General features: G+C 40.3%; 1 protein-coding gene across 14 annotated transcripts in view; it reads left to right on the top strand.

Annotated features, from left to right (window-relative positions):
• Positions 1-5,865: 5,865 nt before the first annotated feature.
• EXOC6 (exocyst complex component 6) overlaps positions 5,866-25,903 on the top strand; it is a 94,909-nt gene continuing 74,871 nt past the window's right edge. For 9 of the 14 annotated variants that reach the window (XR_012674302.1, XM_075154730.1, XM_075154722.1 and 6 more), the window contains exons 1-4: positions 5,891-6,026; positions 23,864-24,035; positions 25,324-25,371; positions 25,493-25,583. Coding sequence is in view for 13 of the 14 variants with exons in the window: in XM_075154730.1 (XP_075010831.1) it covers positions 5,944-6,026; positions 23,864-24,035; positions 25,324-25,371; positions 25,493-25,583 (394 nt within the window). In the remaining variant the exon portion in view is untranslated. The other 5 variants (XM_075154720.1, XM_075154717.1, XM_075154724.1 and 2 more) reach the window with 4 other exon arrangements.

Raw genomic sequence — 25,903 nt, 5'->3', positions numbered from 1 at the left:
CCAGAAAAGAAGCAGGCACAAGGGGAACAGGAGCAGCCGGTGCAGGTTCTAGGGAGAATGAGCTGGTTTGCAAGGGTCCAGGTTGTGATGAGCCCAGGAAAGGAGGCAGCACCAGAGCAGGAGATGCCAGAGAAATGACTAATGCCATTGTTGTCCTTGTGGAGGGATGTAAAGAGGAGATATCCGGGCAATGACCAATGAAGTCATTTGTTATGGATGGCATTGCATGTGAAAATTATCTATAGTAATTCCATTTGAGGGTGGACATTTTCCCCCCTTCCCTCTTTTCCATGAATCATTCAAAATGGATTCCAATCCAACTGGGAAAGAAAATTAAACAAACCACAGATGACTTGATGCTGCTAATCTTGCATTGGTAATTTAAAAGAAAAAGTAATCTACACTGGAATTACATACCCAGTAGGGATGACTCTATACTACAGCACATGCTACTCTTTTTGTAATTGTCATGTGGGTAAAACATATTTTTAAAGCATTAACACAGGCAGGCTGGATTTAAACCAGCAGTTCTTGGCCCTCTGGTATCCCATTGGGGTTGGGAAACAGTAGGAATTAGGGGAGGAAAGGGAGAAAGGATGTGGCGAAAGTGGGTTTGCTCTAGATAAGCCTCTGCATCCTGCTTCACAATCTTGTTGATATTTGCCTCAATTTCCCTCTTATTCTATACAGAGTTGTGAACCATTTTTATACCTTCAGCAAGAAATAGGTGCTTTGGCATATTTTTTCAAAGGAAAATCTCAGGATGATTGGAAAGATGACAGCAGCTCTCTTTACAGCTCACAGGCCCTGAGGTTTCTGCCTGTTCAGGCAATGAAATACCTCCTTCACAAAAATAGCGAGAATTTAACAAGCACAGAAAATATCTTCCCTTTTTCTGTCAGGGACTTCTAGCAGATGAATACTTTCTCAGGCTTCTTGACCTGGTTAAATTTCAACTAGTACAAGAATGGTGCCTCAGAAACGATAATTCCTACTGTCCCTTTCAGCATGGGGAGTACCGTAAATTAAATTAAAAAAAAAAAAAATTAAATACTTGGCACTGTCTTTGCTGATAGTCTATTTAGCTGCAGCCTCTGAGTGTGTTACGTATGGTTGTGAAGTAGAGATACACTGTTCTGCCAGAAATTGATGAATGTATCAGCTTGCGTCATGTCAAAGTACCGAATTTGTCCTTTTGCCTTTTTGCAGAAAAACTTGATTTCCTTGGACGAGGAAGTTCCCTAAAGCCCTTTGAGAGTGGCCCTGAACTCAGCTGGAAAAAGGAAAAGCTCATGTACAACTGAAAGTTTGGGCACATCTAAGCAGCACCAGGATTATGGAAGAGGTGGGGAGGAGTAGGAGACAGAAACGGAGAAGGGGAGCGCAGGTTGGACAGACAGCTTGGGGAAGAAGCAGGATCACCTGCAGCAGAAAGGGCTTTTGGCAGGGATTAGCGGACTCCTGCGCATGGATCTGGGGTCAGCTACAGGTCCACCACTATACGTTAGATGTTTCTCCACATGTCATGGTCTATACAGGTTCAGCATGGGTGTAAACCACTCTGGAGAGCCAAGCAACTGGGCTGGTGCAATTTGGTCTAACCCAGTACAGAGAACCAAGGTACCTCAACACCCACTTCCACAACCGAACAGACTGCAACACCTGCCTATTTCTTGGTCACTCACTTTTGTATTTGTTTGCTTCTTTTTACATTGTTTTGCTTTGCTGTTAAACATATTTATTTCCAGGCAGCCGTGATACGTACAACATTATTTGCACAACAGATTCAGAGTACTGTTTATTTTGGTTGATTTATTCCTAAAGCAAGCTTCTGCGCGAGGTTTTGGGAAAGAAGGAAGAAGAAATTGTACCCAAAGCCTCTGTAAGTATTGAACTCACTTAAAATCACCTCAAAATGTTCACAAAAGCGCTCTGTATAAAGCGTCATGCTCCCATCACTGCATCCTATTTTTCTTGCAAGCCACGGTGTGTGAAGGCTGGGTGTAGATGTCCAAGGCGTCTCCGATTTACCTGGCCTGCCTGTGCTCTGCCACAGTGGCAGCAGATGTTCGTTCTTCTATATCACGTGAATAAGCTTAAGCTTCAGCTTATTCAGTGTAATAATTTTTGCAGTTTACTTTCACAGTGTCACTTCATAACTGATAAATTAATACCGAATCTGGTGTCTGTTAAGATTAGAACAAGTAGTTACGATATTCTTTCACCTGCATTTGTGTGACATCCAGTGGCTGGATGGGTCAATCACAGGCTCCCATTTCTTGTGAAAGGTGTGAAAATGGCTCACAATTCTGATCAGAACACGAAAGCAGGAAATGTATTGGGTATTAACACTAACAAAGCAATTGCTTAATTTTGGTTTAAAAATAAACAGGTGATTAAAGTAGGGAAATAAATATGTTCAAGGGAATGCGTTACAGATTTGTACGTGTGTAACTCTTTGTAGCCTTTAGAGCTCTATCCCACTGCTACTGACATGAACTCATCTCCTCAGTGTTCCCGCTGGGCATAGAGAAGTGAATAAACGATATATCACCCTGGTCAGAAATGAGTAATTTCTGTTTTTCTGCATTTAACAGTTAACTGCACCATGAGTATCGAGACACTCATCAATTTTGTCAGGAGCAGTACTGAGATAGGAGCCAAATTTTGATTAAAACCTTTGAAATATCCAAAATAACCAAATCGACTATGCCACGTAATATTGAATTAGGCTGCTAAAAAGTTGTTTAAATTAAAAGATCTAGAACTCCAGTCTCATGTTTGAAATAACTGCCTGAAATTAAAGTAATTGGTGGCAGTTGTGCAAAGCATTTTCTTTGCCATCATCATAACGACGACTTGACAGTAGCACTGCTCTCAACATTTGTAGGAGTTTATCCATTTTCTTCTTCTTCCATGCAGGTAATGAATTAGTAAGAGTTTTGTTTATTGCACACTCATATAAAAACCACAGTTATCCCAGAGCTTTTTTTGCACTCTGTTATTATAAGTAGCATCTACTAATGCTGAAAAGGAAAAAGACGAGAATGTGAAAGTTTCTCTGCTTTTCCAGTCTGCTTTACAAGGTCCATAAACCTGCTTCATAAATCCAGCTAACTTCTTGTGTGTGCAGGCTTTTTATACAGCAAAAGGAAAAATACAATTTTTTTAAAAAAAAATTATTTTTAATCTCATAAAACTTAACAGAGAAATTGAGCATTGATGTCTAGTGTCTGAAATGACTTTAAAACTGTGTTTTCAAACTGACTAAATTTCAGGCTTAATATTTGTTACTGATGAACTATTACAAGGATGTAAAAATATTATTTTTGCCAGTAAATTTCCTGTTAAGATAAATAAATTGCACGCACACACAAAAAAGGCTGTGCAGGCCTGGGTACTGCATACAAGGCAAATGTTACCAGCAGACAGGAAAACAGCAGCTGTGCACCATTCTTGGACACAAAGTCCTCAGGAGTCACGAGGTTAGCGCAGGATCTGTTTTTTCATGCCTGGTTTTGCTGACTACAGTCACTTAGTCAACGATAATAATCAGAATAAAAGTCCTCTCCTAAAGTTAGACTAGTTTTATGCTAATCTATGGCAAGGAAAAGCAAGTCAAATCTGTCAGAATTGTATCTAGAAGAAAACAAAGATCAGATATATGAAAATGCCCTTGCTGAGATCCAGTCCTTCGAGCTGCCTCTTGGAACCACTCTAAGGTATGCATCTTTTAGATAATATTACATTGTTCATGATGGATTTGTTCCATTCTATAGCTGTTCTTTCACCAATATATTAGAAACTTTGTTTTCCTGACCCTGAAGTCTACAGGAAAGTTGAATTTAATTTCAATGTGATTGGCCCTAAATGAAAAAAATACAAACCAAGGTCACCTACTCAGCTCTTTCTTTTCACCAGGACAAAGCTATCTGTTCATGAAGGCTGGCTCCAAATTCTCTGTGAAGAAAGAAATTACTCTTAAACATGAAAACAAGGGGAAATTTGCTGCTTTGTGTAGCAGTGTTTTTAGTTTGATGTTACATTTTTAAAGAATTAATTGCTTCTTATTCTTAGATTTTTAATAAATGCAACTTTTTTTTAATCACTAAAGACAAAACTACTTAAGGTTTTACTGTTGATATTCCTAAGTACTGAAGATTTTAGTATTTTTTTCATTTGCAGCTCATGGAAACTGTTTAATGGTAAAAGTGCAACTGAAAAAAATTTCCTCTGCACATTCATCCCTGCAAAAAAGTGATACATAAAAGATTATGATGTTATGTGTCTAAGTATATTGTCAGTATCTGTAGAAGAGTTTTAAAAATAGCCTGCCTGGCACTGTAGGCGTCAGGTTGCAGTGACTATCAGGCTAAAGAAAGAAAATTTAATTTACCCTGAAAAATGTATGTGTCAATCTATTACTTCAGTAATTTGATGATGGGGAAAAAAAAAAGTAACGTGGGAAGATTGTTACTGCATTTGAGTGATTTCTTGAAGGAAATACTACCGCAGCGGTAGCCTGTAGGATTTTTCCTATTTTCTTTCTGCAGCATGCACTTTGTAGGCACTTGTCTACATTTGGAATAACCCTCGTTGATTTAGTAGGTGTCATCAATAAATTCATCTGAATCAACACTGAATATGATAAAACCACAAGCATAGACAAGATGTGCCCAGTCTTCGGTGCCATTTATTAGCTAGCATCCAGGTGTAGCTGCACCAGGGCAGGAGAGATGATGAGTTTGATTACAGTAACTGGAAGCGTGCCAAACACAATTGTAGCTGGCTGGTGTCTAGACTTTGATGCACTTACAGTTGTAAACTGCTCGTCAGTTTCTCACTGGAAAAGTAGCCACCCATCGTCCTGAAGTTTCATACTTCAGGCCTATTTCTTTTCGTTGGCTTCCCACTTCTGCGCAGATAACTTTGCCCAGAAAGCAGGTGTATCCTGTCTCCTGAGCATGCAAAACCCAAGGACTAGCTCATCTTTGGCCACAAACCACCAAGTGTATAATTTAAATAGAAAATGGGCTATTCCTCTTTCATTGAAAAACGAAGCTTTGCTGTACACATGCTCGAGGGCACTAGGAAACAATACGCCAGTTTCTAGTGAAACGCAGCAAGCCGATGCACAAAAAGGTGCACTTTTTGGTTGTTCTGTTTTTACCCCGGCCCCCCAAATTTCTATCACCTAAAGAAAGGAAGGACGCAAGTCGGTGACCTAACTTGCATGCAGAAACCCCTGCAGAGCTTCCGCGCCCGGGCCCGGTGCCGCCGGCCGGTGGCAGCGCGCTCCGCGCCCGCCCCACCGCCGCCTCCCTGCTGGGACTAGCACGGCCCGCGTGCACATGAGCGGGAGCAGTTAAAAGCAAAACAAAACAAATAAATAAATTAAAAAAAACCCCCACCCTGAGAAACAAACCAGAACCAGCCCAGAGGACCGGTTTTGACCCTATAAGCCTTCAAGGCGTCTCTGCAGCGTCGTCAACGGGGCGCGGGAAGGGCGGCGGGTCCATCCGTAGCGTGGCCGGGAGAGGAGTCGGATTTTGGGTGTCCCTGACCTGTCACAGGGCGCTGAGCGGGGCGGGGCGGGTGGCGCCAGGCAGCGGCAGCTGCCCGCGGTCTCTACCGGACACTAGCGCCCGGAGATGCCCAGGGGACAGAGGGGCTTTGCTGGGCTCCCAGGGCGCGTCCCTTCCCCCGACAAGGGCCGCGGGGCACCGGCGAGCTGCGGCGAACCGGGCGGGCGCGGCCCGGTGTGACCTGCTCCTCCTCGCTCGCCCCTTCTCCTCCCTCCTCACCCCCGCGCCCCCCTCCGCGCCGGGAAGCCCTCCCCGGCGGCTGCTGCCGCCCCCAGCCCGGCGCCGCGACCGCCTCCGCCCTCGGTCCCTCCCCGGCCCCTCCCGCAGCGGCGCGGCCGCCGGGTCCCTCCCATCCAAGATGGCGGAGAGTCTCCCCGAGCATGATCGGATCCTGCAGGAGATCGAGAGCACCGACACGGCCTGCGTGGGACCCACCCTGAGGTGAGGGGCGGCGGGGGCCGCGGCGCCGACGGCGGGTGAGGATTCCCCGCCCCGCCCTGCCTGCCCGCCCGCCCGGGGAGCCGCGACCCGGCCCGGCCCGGCCCGGCCCGGCCCGGCCGCGCTTTCTGACAGCTCCTCCCCAGAGACACCGCGGGGCCGCCCGCAGCGCCTCCGGCAGGAGCGGCCGCTCCGGGCCCGGACGGGACGCGCAGCCCCCGGGGGCGCCCCGCGGAGGCCCGACCGCCGCCTCCCGCCCCGGGACCTGCGGGGGCCCGCGCCCCGGGCCGCTCTGGGGTGGTGGAGGGAGAAGGGGCCGCCACGGTGCGGTGCGGGCAGGGAGCGGGGCTGGCGCGGCCGCGGGCGGCTGTCACCGCCGGGCCGGCGGCGCTGACAGGGAAGGGGGGCCGAGCGGAGGCTGCGGCCGTGCCCCAACCCCCGGGCTGGCCTCTCTCTGTCATTGTCTGCGGGGGAAGCGGGGCGCTGCCCGGCTTCCGGCGGGGGTGGGCGCGGCGGGGCCGGAGCAGGGCCTCGGGACGGGGCGCCGGGGCTGGGCCCGTCGCGGATGGCCGGGCTAGGGGCGCCCGCCGTAACCCGGTGCCGGCCTCGCCGTCGCCCGGGCAGGGAGGGCTCCTGCCCCGCACTTGGACAAGGGGCATCTCCCAGGGGTGTGCCGATACCCTCGGGTCTGTGCTGAGAACGGGACCGAAACTGTATTGTGGGTGGGTGTTTGCATCAGTAACTGCAGGGCTCCTCTATATGCAGCCTTTCCTAACGCAGTCTGAAATCTCTTGCCCCGGTCAGGTTCCTTCTGGAAATGTGACAGTGTTCAGAGCATTTCTGAAATGCCATGGCTTCAGTGTGTTTTTTTTGCTTTTCCCTCCAATTCCACATACTGCTGAACGGTGTAGCCTGAATATTGAAGAAAAGGTTTTGCTTAATCTTTCCTGTTAAGAGAGGAAAGTGCCCTTCAGTTTGAGCTGGGGAAAGAAGGGCAGGGCCTGGAGGGAGTGAATTGGGGTACGGAGGAGGCGCAGGGGATCTTCATCCTGGAGCTGTGTTGATGCTTCCCTGATTAGAGATGATTAGTCTGAAAGAAGTGAAAAAGTACGGGCACTAGCCAAACTGGGGAGAGAGAATTTGAATTTGCACGTTATCTCTTTGAGAAGATACAGGAGAGCCTGTGCGCAGGGAACTGGAAAAGGCGGTTTGTGTGGCAGCATGCCGCAGGGCGGTGAGCACAGCGCTGCTGGCTTTCCCCGGAGAGGGGATGGTGCCTGCTGGAGAGCGTCCAGGAAAGGGCGAACGTGGGGTATGTGGATGGGGAACCCGGTGCCGAGAACTGATGGAAGAGAAATGTACGTTGCACGTGAAATGGGTCATTTTGTACTTCATGGCGAATGATTTTGTGGTTGGCTGCATATGCCTGCAGTGGGTCCTCCAGCGCCGAGGGCTGTGTGGGAGGTGGGAGTCGGGAATCTGGGCATTTGTGCGAGGCTGGGGCTAATGAGTCCTCAAAGAGCCCAAATGGGGACTGTGGTGGGGTGGCCCAGACATCACCCAGGGGCTGCTTGTGCGGTCAGCCTGGTCTTGGAGGCCAGCTCGGAGCAAACTGTGCTCTGATCTCCCCTTACTGTTCCTTAAACACAGCCGGTATTGGGAGTACAGCGTGGAGGTGAGAGTTTGCGAGCTCAGGTTGAGAGGAAGTAGTTGAGATGCTTTCAGACTTGAGTTGTCCCTGGAGGCAGTTTAGCCATGTTTCAGCTAACAAGCCCAGGCAGGTTGGAGCTGATGTCTGCAAAAAACACACCAAAACAAAAAACTTAGCAACAAAATATTAAATATAATTGCAGTTTCGCTGCCATCTCCAGTATAGAGCTTATATCAGAGGAACCTATGTGAAGGACATACAGAGAATCAGGCTGCACAGTGGAAGAAGGCATGTTTGGGAACCACAAGTGTGGGTGGGGGAGGGATGTAAAAGGAGGAAGGGATGATATGAATCTTATGCGTATTAAACATTTAAAATGTGTCAAAGTTCTTATAAATATGAACATTTAATTTCTTAATTTCTTTGCATGTTCCTGTTCTTTCTTTTTCTACTTGTATCTCATCTATCTTATCTATCTTGTTATCTTACTGACTTTTCGGAAGGGGAGTTTTGCATTGCTGACTTTCAGAATTTTTAGAAAAGATGTGCACGTTGGTCTGATTTAACCTCTAGTGTTCATTTACAGATCAAAAAAATGAGGCTAAAGAATGGCTACACCTGGCTGAATGTTTTTAAAGAAGTCCAGCCAACATCACAGAAATATGCTGCTACTTCATAAGAACAGCGATGTTTAAAATCAAAACTGTAGCTATCTGTTCAGCTGTGCCTGTTAAAATTTGTGGATTGCTGTGTGAAACTGGAAAGTCTAAAAACCCACATCTAATTTCAAGATCTATTTCAGTGAACGAAAGGGTGAACTTAAGATGGAGCATTATTTTCTGCACAAGATCTAGGTTTTACTTGCTAAACAATATAAACGAAAGAAATGAGTAATTCTATGTGCAGTTGCATAAGGCTACAACATAAAGCGATCCATCGATTTCCAGTTGTGGAAGCCATTGATGCCAGTTGTCTCATGTAATGACTGAAATTACATTCATTTCATTATGTGAAATGGAATATTTTTGTAATCTATGGTCTGTAATGCTGGGAGAATATTTATAGCATCGTGACATGAAATGAAGTACCAACATACCTACCTAAATAGCAGAACAAAAGAAGGGGCTTGAGGTGAGCGGTTCGGATAAGTAGCATGAGGTAATACTAAATGCTGAAGATTGTAGGATATGCAAGATCTGACTTATCCTTAATTGTTCATATCAAGATCTTAATATCTTCCTAATGCATCCATGCTTTACAAAGCAAGTGTAATTTTTTTGTGGGCTGTACATAGATTCCATGGAAACACGTTTCTGCTCTTGTTTTTATTCAGTCTTTTGTTTGTTAGTTTGGTATAGCTGTCTCTGCTGTTTCCTACCCTGCTAGAAGAGTGGCAGCACTTGTGCTTATGATATAAAAAATAATAGCATATATTGATATATAATGTTTTTGTGTGTAATTTACACACTGATCCTGCAGGTGATTTTCTAGTGCTGAGATCCACCCATGTATAGGAATGTGAAACACAGGTCCTTTATAGGAGGAACCAAGGTACAATTGGGATTATTTACTATTTAGGAGAGTAAGTTAGCTCCTAAAGATTGCTCTGCATCTCAAGAAATATCAAATGAAGAGATTGTATTTGATTAGATTAATTTGCATTGTATTTGATTAAATTAATTTTCTTTTTAAATTTTAAGTGGTGAATTTATTGATTTAAAATTGCTGGTATTTAACTTGCATCTCTAAATTTAGTGACACACACTGAATCATTATAAATGAGACTTAAATCAACTGTATAATATGCCTTTCATTAAATAGGCAGACTGTGTATGTAGCAGGCCAGAATTAATTTTTTTTTCAGCAGACTGTGAAACTTTTATCAACATCTTTCTAGCATTAGTGGCTAACTAAATGAGATTAATGACAACACCTGTTAAAGGCTCGTCACTCTCACCTTTTTATATAACGTGTTAATATCTTGTAATTCATGTCATATACATACTGTTGGGCTTTGCAAAACCAGGGAGAGTTGTCAGCGCATTTCTAATCTTTATAAAGGAAAAGGAAAAAAGCAAAAAGAAAGAAAGGCAATTCCCATATCCCTCTCCAAAAAAAAGATAAATATATTAAAAAGTTAGTAACGAAGAACTTTCAGGCCCTTGCTGAACTCCATATAAATACATATTAACAAAATTTCAAGAACCAATTTTTGAGAGTGTCTTCACACTTCTTGAATACTCTGTTGGACATGCCAGGGTAATTAATAAGACAAATTCTATTCAGAAGAAAATAATTGACCTTATCTGCTGGTTAGTTAGTTTTATGTTGGTCGAAATAGGTCAAAGTGGAGCCCAACAGAGTAGAAGATGATGTTCTGCCAGTCCTGATACACTATACTTAGAGTCTTTTTGAGCTTGTGGTAATGTGTAACATTTCAAAGCCCTTATTTAAAAATAAATGAATTAACTCTTAAATTCTAGCTTGGCAATGTATTGCGTAAGCATATGGCAGACTTTTTCTGAACACTTCATCTCATGAGCTTTGCATCACTGAGTTTGCAGTGTTCTGTGATCCCCACACACAGCCTGTCAGAGGAGTACCTCCATGCCCACAATCAGTTGACTAAATAACTAATACAAAAGTAAAATAAAATTTAAAAATTATGGGGGAATCGATGATGGCAATTTTGTAGCTAAGGTGAAGTTGATAAGGAGATGCTGTGTCTATTGATGTATCTGTAAGTGGGATGTACTCTGTAGCTTTGACCTACAATCGCAGCTCAGAAGGTGCTCCTCGAAAGTCAGTATAAAAATGCTTTTAAGCAACTTCTCTGTTTCTCTGCTCCCGAAATCTGTCATCACCAAGCTGTTGCCTGGTAGATGTTAGAGCATCTTCTAGGTAAGTTGTGCTGGCCATGAACTTCTTTGCAGAGTTATTAGAGGGCCTCCGATGAAGACATCTCACTGGTATGTTGTCTCTGGCTATGGGAATCACACCGACGAGAGCCATTAGGTTGATGCGTTTCTGCTTGATGCTGTAATATGCTGCGGCGACCTTCCACTGACCTAGGACTGCATTGCACTGGTAAAAGCAGCACTGAGCCACCCAGCTGCAAAGCAAAATCACTTCTGCAGGGTGCTGCTTTTTTTCTCATTTAGGTTGAATGGAGTTTGGAGGTAGGATGTCGATTTTTTTGTGAGCCTCATGAATGACTATGGGTGAAGTCTTAGAAGCGATTGATAACTGTTCATCGTCCTTGTGTTGCAGAAAAGCTGAAGGTAAAAGGCACACTTCAGTAAGGCATCATTAGAGGAAGAAATTGAGGAAGCGAAGGTAGCAATAGTGGTCCAAGCAAGACTGTTTTGTCCTTTCCTGATCAAGGTTTCTAAGAAAATTCAGAGGTAGAGATATGGAGTGAGAGTCTAATTCTGCTGCTTTTACTGGGTTGTGGTACACTTTACAACTGCAGGTGCTTTGCCCAGACTGGGGGCCGTAATTTGTATTTTAGAGACATTCCTGTATCCTTTGAGGGGGCCTGTCGAAAGCCAAGTGAACAAAGCACCTAAAATACCCCTTGGAATATGACAGGATGCTCTGAAGCCTCAATGTAACTTGTTTTAGCGAAAGTATACACTATTGTTACTAGCAGGCATGATTTAGTTATATGATTCTGTATCTTTAGCGGAATAGTTAGTAAGCAGTAGCATAGGCAGTATGAATGACTTCTCTAGATGTGGGAAGATAGTACAGCATTAACACAGTTGCAGGTTGGGAAATATTTTTTCTGAGCACGTGCCGATGGGCTGTTGGGATTTGTGATGTGGTTATCCAATGACAAAATGTGGTTGCCCTCATTTTTGCCCTGTGGTCTTACTTGTCAGGTATGATTGTCTAAAGGCATTTTTCTGTGTTTTCATTATTTTGGTTTTGGATTATGAGCCAGCAATTCGCATTTTTGTCTATAGCTTAGTCTTGTTTTAAATATAGAGCAAACATAAGAGGACTCTGAGATCATCAACCAATGCTTTGAATCAGAATTGAAATGGTTTGATCATGTATTTCAATTTCAAATAGTATGATAATGTTTTATAACATTGTAAGCTATTTTTATGGTTTGAAAATCAGTAGTCTGTATCTTCATTAATGTCTGTCTTCAAGTTCATGTTCCTGGTTCCCTTTCAAGCTGAAGTTATAAAGTAGCCCAAAGGAACTAGAAATTCCTTGTGTGTTAGCTGTGGTCTTTTTTGGGTCAGGTCACAGAGTGTACTTTGATGTATATTTTTATATAAGTTTATCTTTATTATAATAGCTAACTCCTATTTTGCAAATGGGTTGCTATAGAGTAAGGAGAAAGGCCTGCTCACTGAGAACAGTGTATCCTGAAAAAACGGTGGCTGGCTTGTAGTGTCGGTTGCAGGTTTTGTTACTTGGTGCAGGATTTGGCGATATTCTGAGTGTTTAAGTTGAAAGTTTAAAGGTCAGATAAAGCAACTGTCTATGTGAGCAGGTCTATCACGATGTATATTGCTATGAAGGAGCAATATTTTTTTAGTCCATTATGTAGAGTCAAAAGAGCGTAAGAAGAGTGTGTGCTGTGGATTGATTAATCTGGCATTTATATATTCAGCGGCAGAACTGCAGTTCTGATTTTTCTGTGGGCTAGCCTGATATTTCAGGCAGATTTGCCATTGGTGGCAAAAAATATTTTAGAAGAAGGTGAGGATTCGCTTTTGTTGCTGCAAGTTTCAACATAGTACTTCTCTACTTTTCGTAAAGCCTGAAACTGTTTGTGGGTAATCATATCTGCACTGCATTTTTCTGTTGTGCAAAAAATCTTTAGGTTCAATGCTGATTAATTTGTCATGAAATATGTGTCTGCAAATCAGGTTATCTTGATCTTTTTAAGTGTTCATGCATCAGCTTCTGACTCAGTTCTTGCAGTGTTTTCCAAATGGTCAACTGCCAAGAGAAGCTTTAACCTAACTAGTAACCTGTGTGAACAGTACTTCTGAAATAGCTCCCTCCAATTTCGCAAGCATTACCAAAGAGCTTGAAATTGTTCCCGTGTTTAGGAAACATGTTTCAAAATACATTAATAGAGGGATTATCTGCTGGGAGATCCAGAATAGTGGACTTGATAGGTGGTTCGTGCAGTGTGTATCATTGTGTCTCATCTAGATTTAACCTTCTCGTCGTATGAATGGCTTATTCACTGTTACATCAGTTAAATTCAAGAAAGCCAATTGTTATTCATGTCGTTTTTCATCGATTTATTCCTCAAGCTGATTTTATTTAGTGTCTGTTGACCCAGATTTTGGACCTGCCATATGCATAGGAAATGCATAATTTTACATTCTTCACAAATGGCAGTCACATGGGTACTTACTTTCTAGCAGATTTTTTTGGGAAGCCAACAGCATACACTGTACTCTAGCTTTCTGTGCGCATTGCTGAACCATTGCTCTTAGACTTCACAGTTTCCTCAATAATACAGATGTTTACCCGAGGAGCCTTAGCGTAATTCCATTAAATATAAGCCTGTTTTTGACCTGTAAGTGCTAGAGCATTTGCACATACAAGGCTGAAATTACAACAACTGCAGTTAAGCGAGTTTTGTCATGTTGCATTTTATGGATTATGCTACTAAAATGAGCTCATAAAAATCTATGAGGATTGATATTTCTTAAATAATGCTTCTAAGATAATGCCAGGAATGGGTTCGCAAATAGGAAACTATTTCTATGGGCTGTAGTAAACTATTAAGCACTAACTTGTTCAAAAACATCAACCTAGCTTTGCATCAGCATCAAGTAATCACATTAGATTTTATCTTGCTGAAGGGCTTGCTATGGCTAGTTATAAAATCTAGCTGTTGCCAGTCTTTCTGGCTATTATCTGGCAATGTTTGAAATGCCCAAACCTAATCCCTGTCACCACAGACCTCGGTAAAACAATGACATCATGTTCAATTTGATGTTCAGCTTAACGTATGCTCAACAACACATCCCTTCCTCATCTTGTCCATGTCTATTAAGGAATTATTTGTATGCCTGGCAAACTGTGTCCTACGCAGGAAGGAGTTAACGATCTCTCCTGGAGCCTGGCTGAAGCCCTTCTTGCACCTCAACCTTTGCCAGTAATACCAAACTAGTAGGGAACTTAATCACTGACGGAGGTATTAAGAAGGAAAGAAGCAGGTTTTAGAGTGCATCAGCCTTGATGGAAAGACTTGGGGTTTGACACAGAGCACCTAAAAGATGTCTTTGAACAGTTCTGCACTAGGGACCTGCAGAGAGGGCTGAGACTTTTTTTTTTTTGATACAGCATGAGAAAGGTGTTCAGCTCTAATACTGTGAGTGGGATTTTCACTGTCAGAGAAAGTAATTTTCTTGCAAAACTGCAGTGGGTGTGACTTGCAATTCTCCCATGAATCAGAGTAATACAGAATTAATAATGCATATACTGTAGTATGTGTACCTCGGGGGATACTTCTGAGACATTTCAACTTCAAAAAGAAGTATTTAAACTTCCAAGCATCGTGTACTTCCATTTTAATACACTCTACCCTCCTTTCTGTTACAGGCATTTAGATGTTTCTGTTGGTGGCGGCTCTCACTGGGACTTTCACAGTGTGCACACTTCCTTATGCGTAGAGTGACTTTGAAGGATCTCTACCCCATTGATTTCAGCGAGGCAACATTTTCTTCCGAGTTTTGTTTTTAGATAATTTCAACATAAAAGTAACATAGTTTATATTGTTTTATACTGTATGTTTGTTCTGTTTTGTTTCATAAACTTAGAAAACTGTAATCAGGTAGCCAAGACGCACTACCTCCTCTTGAAATATGGAGTTTCTGTGGCGTGCTGCAGTGTCACCTTTCCCTAAGGCATGAACAGATTTTCTGCCGCTTAGTCTGTTTATCGAGCAGGTAGAGGACTGGAGTAAGGTAACAGAGAGTAATAGAAGTTAGTTGCTTCCTAACAGAGAGAAACACTGTGAGGTAGTTTTAGCTGGGCTTTTGAATTAAAAACAGACTTTTTTTTTTAAAGTAATCTTTCATTTTCTTCAGTGATCCTGGGAGATGTGCATGTGCAAAGGATATATAGTACAGGCTGTTGATTTGCATGAGAGAAATACGCGATGATTTTCTATGTATAGGCTATGTGAGCTCATAGAGTTAACAAAAAATAATAATATAAAATTACTGGAAAATATATGCTTTGCTTATATGTTTGCAGAGGAATGTGACACATCAAAGAATTATCTGGTTTGATCTGTATTGAATAGAATACATTCTTAATCCAATTGGTCTTGAAACTTTTTAATTATTGGATATTTTATTTAATCTGGAACTTCTTGATTTCTAAAATAATATGTTTACATCTATGTAGTGTTGGTTTTCAAAGCCTATTGAAGTAAGTAACTTAGACATTTGTGACATTACATGTTCTGTTCTGTTTCATATGTCTCGTGAAGGCTCTACCGAAAATATTGGTACGTATTTATCTTAAAGATTATGTCTAAAGTGCTCCAGATAAAGAAGACAGATTAGGTATAGGTTGTAATAGATGGCTAATTATTTCTGGGACATGTCTAATGGAAATCTGATCAAATATTTAAAAAGAACTTAGAAGTTCACAATTTCATTTATAGATGAATCCTTTGCTCCTAAAATGGAACAATTTATGTTACAGTATGTGGAAATATTAAGGGAAGATAAGAATATTGCTATATCGACTTCAGTTTCTTATTTTATTTTCTATGAAATAACATAGGTTCCGACTATGTCCACCGTATCTGTTCAGGTATATGAAACAGATGGCCACACTGGGCATTATGTTACGTGGCAATAGCTAGTACCAAAGTAAGTAAAGCTGGCGTTTTCTTTGCTGTCTTTTTTATCTACTATTACAACACAAAATTAGAAAAAAAATAGTAGTGCGGCACTTGTTTTTCAGTTTCTTGCTTCATACATCAGTAAGTCGCACAAAGGCTCAGCAGGAAGAGGCATCTCCTTGGTCAGCAGTGTAAAAACAGGAAGGAGGAAGTCTATTGCAAATCTGGGTTTACTGATTATCAGTTCATGTTTCGCTGCAGAGGATGTCCATTAACAGCCATCAGCATGATCCATTGCTTATCCAGCATGAACAATGACTGCTGTAGTGCTGCTACTACAGAATATGGACCCTGCTTATAGGAAGTAATGTTAACTAACAAACTGTACTCAGCCCTTTCCTGCTCATAGAAACAGGATACTATTAGTGAGAACAATTCACAGAAATTGCACATCCAGGAAAACCAGGCAAGTAAAGCATAACAGCTAAACTAAGATTAATAAAGTCTTTTCTCTGATTAGGCCATAGCTTGAGGTCTATGTTGTTCTGGCATGTAATGCAATCTTTTAAATAGAGGGGTGAGATGTAATTATCAATAAGGATGGCAGAACTGGACCCTAGGTAGCGCCTGGCATAGAAAGGCTGCTTAGGTTTTAAGAAATGTGCTTATTACCATAACTCCAGTTGAATTACAGGAAACACCTGGACATTATTTTATAAAGCTTTTTAGGGTGTATGAAGCAACCTATATGAAATTACTCCATGGAAAAATCCCTACAAAGTTTGTAGTTTGTGTAAACAGAAAATGTCTTTGTATATTGTAGGACAAAGGAAGTTTCTGCAGTGTTTCCTGTGAAATTGTGTGATACAGTATCGTGGTTAGGGATGCCATGGTTATAAGCACAGTGACAAGTCTGTTTTAAGGGCAGAATCTTAATTTGCATGGTCAGTGTTTTGTGCTTGCATCGATCCCACTGAACTCATCATACAAATTTGAATTGTAAATATTATTCTATTTTATAACTTTATTTAATCTCTCTCTCTTTTTTTTTTTTTAAATCAAATGAGAAATGGAGGGAGAGGACAAACATCTACTGGGCCACTTCTTGCAACATGTGTATGAGAGCTGGTTGAGAGCATCTCTAGCCTCAGTACAAAATTAGCTTTGGTAGCAAGATATGAATTCTAAAAACATGATTTTCCACAAGCACAGTTTCTTCATTTGAGAGTTGGTTTCTTTGTGTGTGTGTTTTGTTTTGTTTTAAGTATTACTTTGAAAAATGGAATAAAAATTGTATGTCTGAGTCTCTTCTTTTGTGACTTGGTTTAACCGATCAAAGTGATCAGTTAAATTTTTTTTTTCCCCACAATGCTAAATCTGAAGCTCTACAAATGAATCTTTTTCTCTTGTATCCCTTGCAGTTCATAAGTTGCATGGTCAGGCTTACGTTGTGTAAGATACGTGTAATTCCCATCATCGTCACAGCATTCATGGAGATGTAACTGATTGGCACTTACTAAGTGGTTATCAGTACCCTGAAAGGAATGTGTGTATACAGTTTTTAATTGCTTCATATGTCTTGTGTAATCAGGAAATGAAAGACTTTGTGGCAGTGTAGGCAGGGGTGGGGAACCTGCAATTCGTCTTAGAAATGGGACAGAACAGGATCGGTTGGAGGTGTGTGAAAATGGTGGAAGGTGGCAAGTCATTAGTGAGGAGCTACTTTGTCCTGTAAAAAGATCAGTATTTTTTCTCTATTTTCTGACTTTTTTTTTTTGCTATTTTTTAAATAGGTGATCTGTTTTAAGAGCCTTTGCTTCTGTTAGAAGCTATTATTATAAATGATTACTAGGAAGAGAGTTGTTCACTCTAAAAACTTACAGTAGTGCTCCATAAGCTCAGAGATGTTTCTCCTGAATATGGATGGCAATTAAAAATCGAATCATTGTCCATTTAAAAAAACAAACACACACACAAAAAACCCCCAAAATCTTCAAGAAATAATAGATTTTTTTAAAACCCAAAAGGGATTTGTTAATTTTTTTTTTCTATATCTAATAGACCATTTTAGTAATGATTTTTAATTGACAGAGTTATTTATCACCAACCAGGAATTAATATTATCTTCTGAATCATTATTTTCTTATGAAAGTATAGAGCTTTTATTTTTAATAAAATAAACTCTTCAAATTTATTTTTGCCTGAAGTCTGAGTACCTGAGCAGTTTTGCTTACCATTGAAAAGTTACAGCTGTCACCATAGATACAAGGGACAAAATTACTTCAGTTCTCATTCTGATTACTCTTGCAATTCACTTTTCCATGCTAAACTCCCACCAAGTAGATTACGGTGGAAGTTCAGGTTTCTGATTATTCTCATTTTCTAGTGGGAAGATGACGTAGAGGTCATGAATCAACGAAGATGACGATGAGGGGGGAAAAAGCAAATTTGGGGTATTTGCTGACTCTCAAAAAATATTTTTAGGCTCCTCTCCTTTTACGCTTACTAGTCTATATGCACTTTCTTTGCCTACCTTTCCAGTAGTCTGGTCAACATATTAAATTAATTTCTGGGCTTATGATTTTTTTTTGGCCTGTAACTTTTTATTTCCCTCCTCCTTCGTGAAATGCTGATCCTCTTTTAATCCCATTTGCACTCAGGCATTTAATGATATGTATCCTGGTTGCATGTACAGAAAATATTTATATGAAATGGTAGCAGAAATATATTTTTGAAGCTGTACTCTAACCGTTTGTGACGACATCTATGACAGTGGCTTCGAGTGGTAGTGCGTATGTATGGAGTTGTCATTATAGAATGGATCAGATGATTTGAGGATAATTGATTTTTAGAATTATTATTATTTTGTGAAGGGTCAGGTGGAATTCATGACAGATTAGGTTTTACGATTCTTGGCTGAATTTTACCTCTCTGGAGATTACCCTTTTTGCTTACTCAATGGCTGGTATTTTTGTGCATAGAATGGTGCCCTCTGGTGCTTCAATAGATTTTTGCATGTAAACACAAAAAAATTGTCAATAAGACCCATTAATACGTATTTTTCATATTGTGTTTCAGTTTTGAAAATAAAAAATGTAGGGAGGTTTTTTTATGCTATAAAGCAACCTTGTTTGATTTTCTTCATTTGGAAAATGGTTGCATATCTGAAAATTCTCCTTCAGTTTTTATTGAGACCTGAATTCAAATCTGTTTATGCTTGTCTTTCTCCCTCCAGCCCAGTTGGTAAGAAAAGATTGAGATAAAAATATCCCTATTGCAATAAAATTCAGCCAGTGACTGAGATATCTTTCTCCTTTAGGTTAAGCTGTCTCTGACTATTCCTAGTTCATTTTTTTCCTCTTCTAAGTACTTTCTGCACTATCTTGTATTTACCTAGCCTGGCATTAATATGACTTATATTGTCCAGTTGTTGGGATGAGTCAGAAAAAATGTCTCTCTGTCTATATACAGAGTTCTGGGAAATATAAACAAATAACCTGCTACACATTACTGGAAAAATCGTTCAGCTCTGCTTGTGCTCTTCATGGATATCGTGCTTGCCCCATCAGTTAGGAATGAAAATAGTACCTGCCCTGTCACTGATTCGCAGTACTGATGTCTAACTAGTCACTCAAGTTAATGTTCTGTCATTTCAGATTGAAGATTAAGATGGTCCGTTGTGTATTTTTTTTTAATGTCACAATCAAGTACAAACTTCTGTCTCCAACATCAGTGATTTTTTCTTTTTTTTTTCCAGTTTGAGACTTATACTGAGAAAAAGCTTACTCTTCAGAGTTTCATGGTGTGAATCAACCAGTAGTCACATATAGGTTCCTATAGCTGTATAGATCACAGGTAGAAAGCAGTTGTAATACAAACTGATCTTGTTTGTATTTCAGTTTTGCTCAGTTCAGATTTGTGCTATATTTCAGACCACTGGCGTCTGCTTCAGGGGCCCATAAAGCTCAAGAGGATTCTTGGGGTTCTTCATTCAGAAGTGTATAAATGTAAACAAAAATGGAAAGAACTATATATTACACATGTAAAATTTCTCTTGATAGCCTAGGCATGTTTGCCCCTTTTTATGACACTTCTCACTGACATATGTGAAGCAACTTAAAGTGAGAGAGAGATTTTTAGGGTAGACGTAGTTGCATGTAGTAGTCGTCTCCTGAAGAAATGCATCTGGAAGAGTTACCGCTTCCTCACTGTCTTCCCAACAGAACCGTGTGTGTGTTGTAAATTCCGTTAATTTTGTCTTGTAATTTAAAAGAATTAGCTATAGGATGCTTTCAGGATTCCATTCTGATGCCTGATAATTCAACTCTGAAAAGTGCAGAATTGCTATCAGGATTGCTTGCAGTGCCATAATCTGTTGAAATGTACGCCTTCAGATAATTATTCAAAGGTAGCAATTACTTTATTTAGATACGTGTAGGTAATTTTTGAAATGTATGTATGGAAAATAAGCTTCAGTATCAGAAATAAACCATACTGTACTATGTGTGATGTTCCATAATGGGTAAATCAGGCATGCATCGCCTCAGTTGTGATTGCAGTTTCAAGAAAAAGCCTAATTTCTGTCCATGGCCAGAGATGGCATGGCTTTCTCAAGTACACTTACACTTTCAAAAAGGCCAGTGCTTTAGGTCAGACTTCCTTCTGAAGCCTCTGAAATAGCATGTGTGTAGTGTCCTAAGAGTACAGCATCTTAAGAAAGTTAGTAAACTTGTTTAATTTGTCTTCTTTCTTCACACCTAGATCAGGGAGTTGTGATACAAAGTGTGAATTTCTTTTAAATACTGTGATGTTTTATTTCTTCAAAGGTAAGCAGTTCTGTCTCCGGAGTTTTTTCACTAATGTGCTGAAGAGGGTTGATTTGTTATTGTTCCCACAAGATGGAGCTGTCTACATATGTAATTAATATGGAATTTATACTACTAGTGGATCTTAAGGAACTCTGTCAAAATACTGTTTTAGATCACAGATCACCATTTTATTAGTGTCCCTGCAGAGAACTGTGTAATGTAGAACATAAAATAGTAACTCTTATTATAATAACGTAGGCTAATCTTGTGGTTAAAGCAGTGCGTTGGCACGTACACAGTATTGATTTCTTCCTCCTAGATTTTGAACATCTATTCCATGTATGATTTTGAATTAAATGCTGTGATAATACCCCTGAGAATTTTCAATCAGTACTTTATTTATCATCATTAAACTGAAGTATAAATAGCTTTAATACTGAGAAAAAATAATAAATGCTGATTGTTGTAACAATGAATACTGTATTGCCTATGCTACATTGTATGTGCTTCTAGACTTTCTGGCTATGTTGTCTGGAATTATTTGATAACATTTTAAAGAGAAATCTCCTGGTCGCAAATTATTTCCCCCTCTCAGTATTTTAACAGCATATCTGCCAGTGTTGGCAGATCCGAAATTGATAAAAAGATACCAAGACAGCCATGCTGAACTGCAGCTACTGGATACACCAAAATCATCAGGCAATAACTAAGTCCAAAAAGACAGTGCATTGCTACCACCAAAGAAAGTTTGGTGGTACAAACTCAAGTATGGAGTTGCTCTTGCACCATCTTTTTACAGTCTTGTTCTCATTTTAGGTATATTTGGTCTACTGTGTTTTACTGCTGTTTTCACTTACAGTTACGTTACACAACTTACAGTTACGAGTTTGCAGCAACAGATGGAAGTCTTCTGTCTTTGTGATAATGATACTCCTTTCTCACTTCCCTTTGAGAACATTGGAAGGAGACCTAAACTTGGAGACTCCCTCCACCCTTAAATGAAAGGCTCAAGGAAGCAGTAATAAATTGAACTTTCTGCTGCTTTTTGCTTTAGTATCCAGTGCAGTATAGATGGCGAGTTCAGCCTGTTCAGGGGAAGCTCACGCATGCCCGATATCTGTGAAAGCACTATCTGATGCCTCTGGTCCTCCTAATCTTTTTATTTCTTCTCGAGGAACGATACTCTGGAGACAGGTGGATGTCCCTCTGTGCCCACCCTGTAGGTTCCAAAATCTCTGATCCTTTCCTTATAGAGACAGAGCAGCACTCATGTAACCAGCTCGTACTGTGTGTTTTGGAGCACTACATCAGTTTTTGAGCCTTGTCCTCATTCCTTGCCCATTTCTTTACAGGTAACAGTGATACGGTCTACATGCTTCCCCCCATGTCTTCAGATGCAGAACATTAGGTTGCCTATTGAGAGCTCACTTAATGCTGACTATGTGTCCTGCGCCTTTCTTTCCTCTCAGGCCAGGTTGCTGCTTCTCCCTCCAGCCAGCACCAGGTTCTGGGTGCAGGTGTTTCCCACTGACAGATGTGGGTCACTCATGGTCTTCCACCACAGCCCTTTAAATCTCAGTTGTCCTGGGCAGCCTTGAGGGGTCCCTTTCAGGCAGCCTGACAGGAACCTCAGGAGGAGAGACTGACTGTCACATGTTTGCTCCTTCCAGCTGTCATTTTAAAGTGTGCTGGTGGAAAGGGTGAGGGCTATTTTTCCCTTTGTGAACCACTTCATGAGTCAACAACCTTGGATTTTTCCCTGGTGCACTTTGGAGGAAAGAGCCTGCCTTTCAGTACCATAGCCTTACTTTCCTATCAATCCTAACAAAAAGGGGGATATTCTAGGAATATTTTATTGAATAGATTTTTCCCTGAGAAAGTATCTATAGCAAGCAGGCTATCAAGAATTGGTTTTCTTCCTTTGGTATGTAGGACAGCTTACTACCTTTCTCATTTCTCTAACTTCAGTTGCTTCTCCGAGTATATTGTCCAAGGTCAAAAGAACTCAAAAACAGGGAAGAATCTATTTACAAGAGTCTTTTCAATCTCTTCTATACCCTTTTCTTCCTTGAAAGGTCAAGTTCTTGTCAAACACTCAGCTGTAGGTTTGTTAAACGGGTGATGATGACCCCAGATCTTGGCAGAGCCCAGCTGTCTGGTTAGAAAAGAGGATCTTGAAGAATATGGGAAGTCATACTTCTCCAAGACGACCAGTAGGGAAGTATTTTCTCTCTACTCAAGAGCTTTAGAGGCTTTGACTGACTGTTGCCTGGGTCTTGAACTTAAGACTCTACTTCTACAAGCAACATTGAGACCATTGGAACTTCAGCTTTTTTTTTTTCTTCCCCATCTTAAAATTTTTTAAAATTTTATTATTTTTTTAAAGCAGCTTCTGCTTACGGATTTCTGGAGGAAACTTTGTAATTATGAAAGGAAATTAGAGGCTAAAAAAAGCAACTTAAAGATTTTTGATCTCCTGATTTTTTTTGAACGCTTGTAGTCTGCGGTACAAACATGTTTGTATAGGTATGACTATATCATCCTTGTAATGCTGCTCTCATTCTATCTGAAAAGCTGCTTCAAAACTTACCTGTCTTTGCTGTTGTTGCTATATCAAGTTATTAATCAGATTTTGGAACTGCCTTTGCCTTACCTTTCTTGGGAGACTTCTTACCTTTGATTTCCAGTATAGTTCTCTGTAATACCTCTTTCCTTGCTTCCTCTCCTAAAGTCTAAAGCTTTAAATTGCCCCTTTGCTCACTCTCATGCTTGAACATTTTTCCACGCAGCTTTCTATTTCTGACGCAGCTTAACAAGCTACACCAGTAATTTCTCCTGGAGTCATGTTTCCTGCTTGAGGTTTGTAAGTGTACTATTCAAACAATTAGTAAAACAAACCAAAAGACCTGATTTTAGCCGTTCCTGAAAGTTAGACCCCATTGAGGTAGCAGCCTTAGGCACGTGCGTGTCATGGTTTTGCTTCAGGAGATGTTGAGCGCGGGCAGGAGGAGGCAGGGAGCAGGGGGGATTGCCTTCCGCCGGGGGTCCGGTGCTGCTGCACAGTGCTCCAGTCGTTCTGGCTGCTGGAAGCATCCAACCCTGATTTAGTTGGATAACTCTGATGTTAGGAATACCAGAAAAGCAAATTTGTATGTTTGAACTTCTTTATATTTAGCAAAGAATGGAATTTGATGGAAAAGCGATCCATGCTATTTGAGGTGGTCAGAGAAACGGATTCTTTTGTAACCGTATTTGAGCATTAGGGCATAAATAACAGACCAGTGAGGCTCAGGTCAACCATGATGTAACTGGTTAAGCACCTGGATTAATGCCATAAGGGCTGGGTTCAGTTGTCAGTTTTGTGCCATCTCTTTCTTTTAATGCTGATTTTTGTGGAGTGGATCACAAATGATACCACCGTAACATCAAGTTTGCGTCCTTTTGTTTTCTTTTTAAGAGAGAGATTTCAATAAAGATCCTTGCATACTATTTTTAACTGGGGGAAAAAGTAAACTTTGATTTTCTTATTTGTATTTAACAGGTCCGTATATGATGACCAACCAAATGCACATCAGAGGTTTATGGAAAAACTAGACGCCTGCATACGTAACCATGACAGGGAGATAGAAAAGATGTGCAATTTTCACCATCAGGGCTTTGTGGATGCTATTACAGAACTTCTTAAAGTTAGGGCTGATGCAGAAAAATTAAAGGTAAGGAACTAGTTTTCAGAGTTTCATATATCATTGTCTTTGAATTTAAAAGAAGGAACTTGACTCTTTTACTGAAGCATAAGAATTTAGTGATTATCACATACACTGTGATGTTTGCAACAATTTTTAAAAAGTGGATTATTTAGGATTTGTGACTGGAGCTGTGTTGCCTGATCCAGTAATTTACATTTACAAAGCTGAATATTTTATTAGGTCTAATTCTGATTTTTTTTTTTAATGTATGTTTTCAGAAAGTGTTACCAAAATTATTTTGCCCTTTTTAAAGGCTTTCTCAGAGGGTAAAGAACAACAAATGGTAAAATACTTCTTACATAGGTCTTTTTCTAATCATGTGTTTATATGTCAGACCTTAGAAAAATTTAAAGTCTTGATTAGAAAAATAAAAATACTGCAACTATGCATGAAAAATAAATTTTCTTTACTCTGTAATGAGTAGGAGAGTAGGTGGAGTTAGTAGTTTTCATTAGAAATGAGAACTAAGATTTACTCCCAAATCAGAATGCAGAATAGTGAATTATAAGATCCGTCCCTTTTAGCTCTCTTTACACTTTTGAGAGCAAAATATGCACGCCAGACAGAATGAGCATAGTTCATCAGAGGTTATGATTAGAAGAGCATTATATAAAGGATATTCAGATAACAAGAGACCAAATACAGCGTCAATGAGGTCATTGAGCATCTTTGTTCAGAAATTAATGAGATTTTTAATAAACTAGAATGTGCTTCCTTATTATGATGACCTAATGAGTCACTTACTATGTGGGAAAATCTGAGGTCGAGCTTTGCCTGCACCTGCAGCATTAAAATGTTGCTGTGGTTTGGAGATTTCCACGTTTGATGTTAATCAACCACCCAGTGTTTGCATTCAGCAAAGTATGAATGTTTAATTACCATAAAATGCAGTCACCATTTCTTACAGACAATGAATGGCCCATAGAGCTCATTGAGGTTATCAAAAAGGGACCAGTGGTCAATTGGGTCAATGATTTGAATTGTTTGACAGACCTACTGAAACAAGGAAAGTTCAAAAATCCCAAGTAAATTTGAGAAATTTGCCACAGAATCTGTTAGAAAGAACTGTCATAAGTAATTGAAGTTAACAAAAGCCCTTTGCGATCAAAAGTTCAAGTTCAAGCTGTAGAGTTAATTTGAATTTGCATTTCTTTGTTCTAAGTTTCTCATGAAGCATGATCTGATTACAAGGGTGAGCAGTCACATCAGGGCAATATATGCATATTTGTCTAACAAAGGTGAAATTATTTTTAAGGTCCAAGTTACTGATACCAACCGAAGGCTTCAGGATGCTGGGAAAGAGGTGAGAAAATGGTGCTTCCTATATGGGCATGATGAATATTTGTAGCAAATTAAATTTATTTGCATAATTTAATTGTTATTTTCTTTCTTTTTTTTTTTTTTTTTTTTTTTAAATCTCTAAGGTGATAGCCCAAACAGAGGAAATCATCCGATGTAGAGTTCAGCAACAGAATATTACAACAGTTGTGGAGAAACTACAGTTGTGTCTTCCAGGTGAGTGACCTATAGCTATATGGGATGGCAAATTAAATAAAGTAAGTCACAATAGCCAAAAAGGAAAAGAATTTTATTTTTTAAGTTGTGGTCCTGCAATATCCATTTTAACAAAAAAATTAACTGATTTTAAGAAGATATCAGCACGTAGGTTCCATGTCTTTTACAATATTTGATGCAGAGCAATTAAGCCACTTTGTGACAAGACAGTGAGACAGATATAAATGATGCAAACAATGTAGCCACATACAGCTTTAAATGAAGTAATATTTTTTAATATGATAAACAATGAATTTGTTGCTTAAGAGGGTGGTTTTTAC

Source organism: Calonectris borealis, chromosome 7, assembly GCF_964195595.1.
Source record: "Calonectris borealis chromosome 7, bCalBor7.hap1.2, whole genome shotgun sequence".
Taxonomy (NCBI): domain Eukaryota; kingdom Metazoa; phylum Chordata; class Aves; order Procellariiformes; family Procellariidae; genus Calonectris; species Calonectris borealis.
The sequence above is the reverse complement of the archived record's forward strand: the minus strand, read 5'-3'. Positions and strand labels throughout refer to the sequence as shown.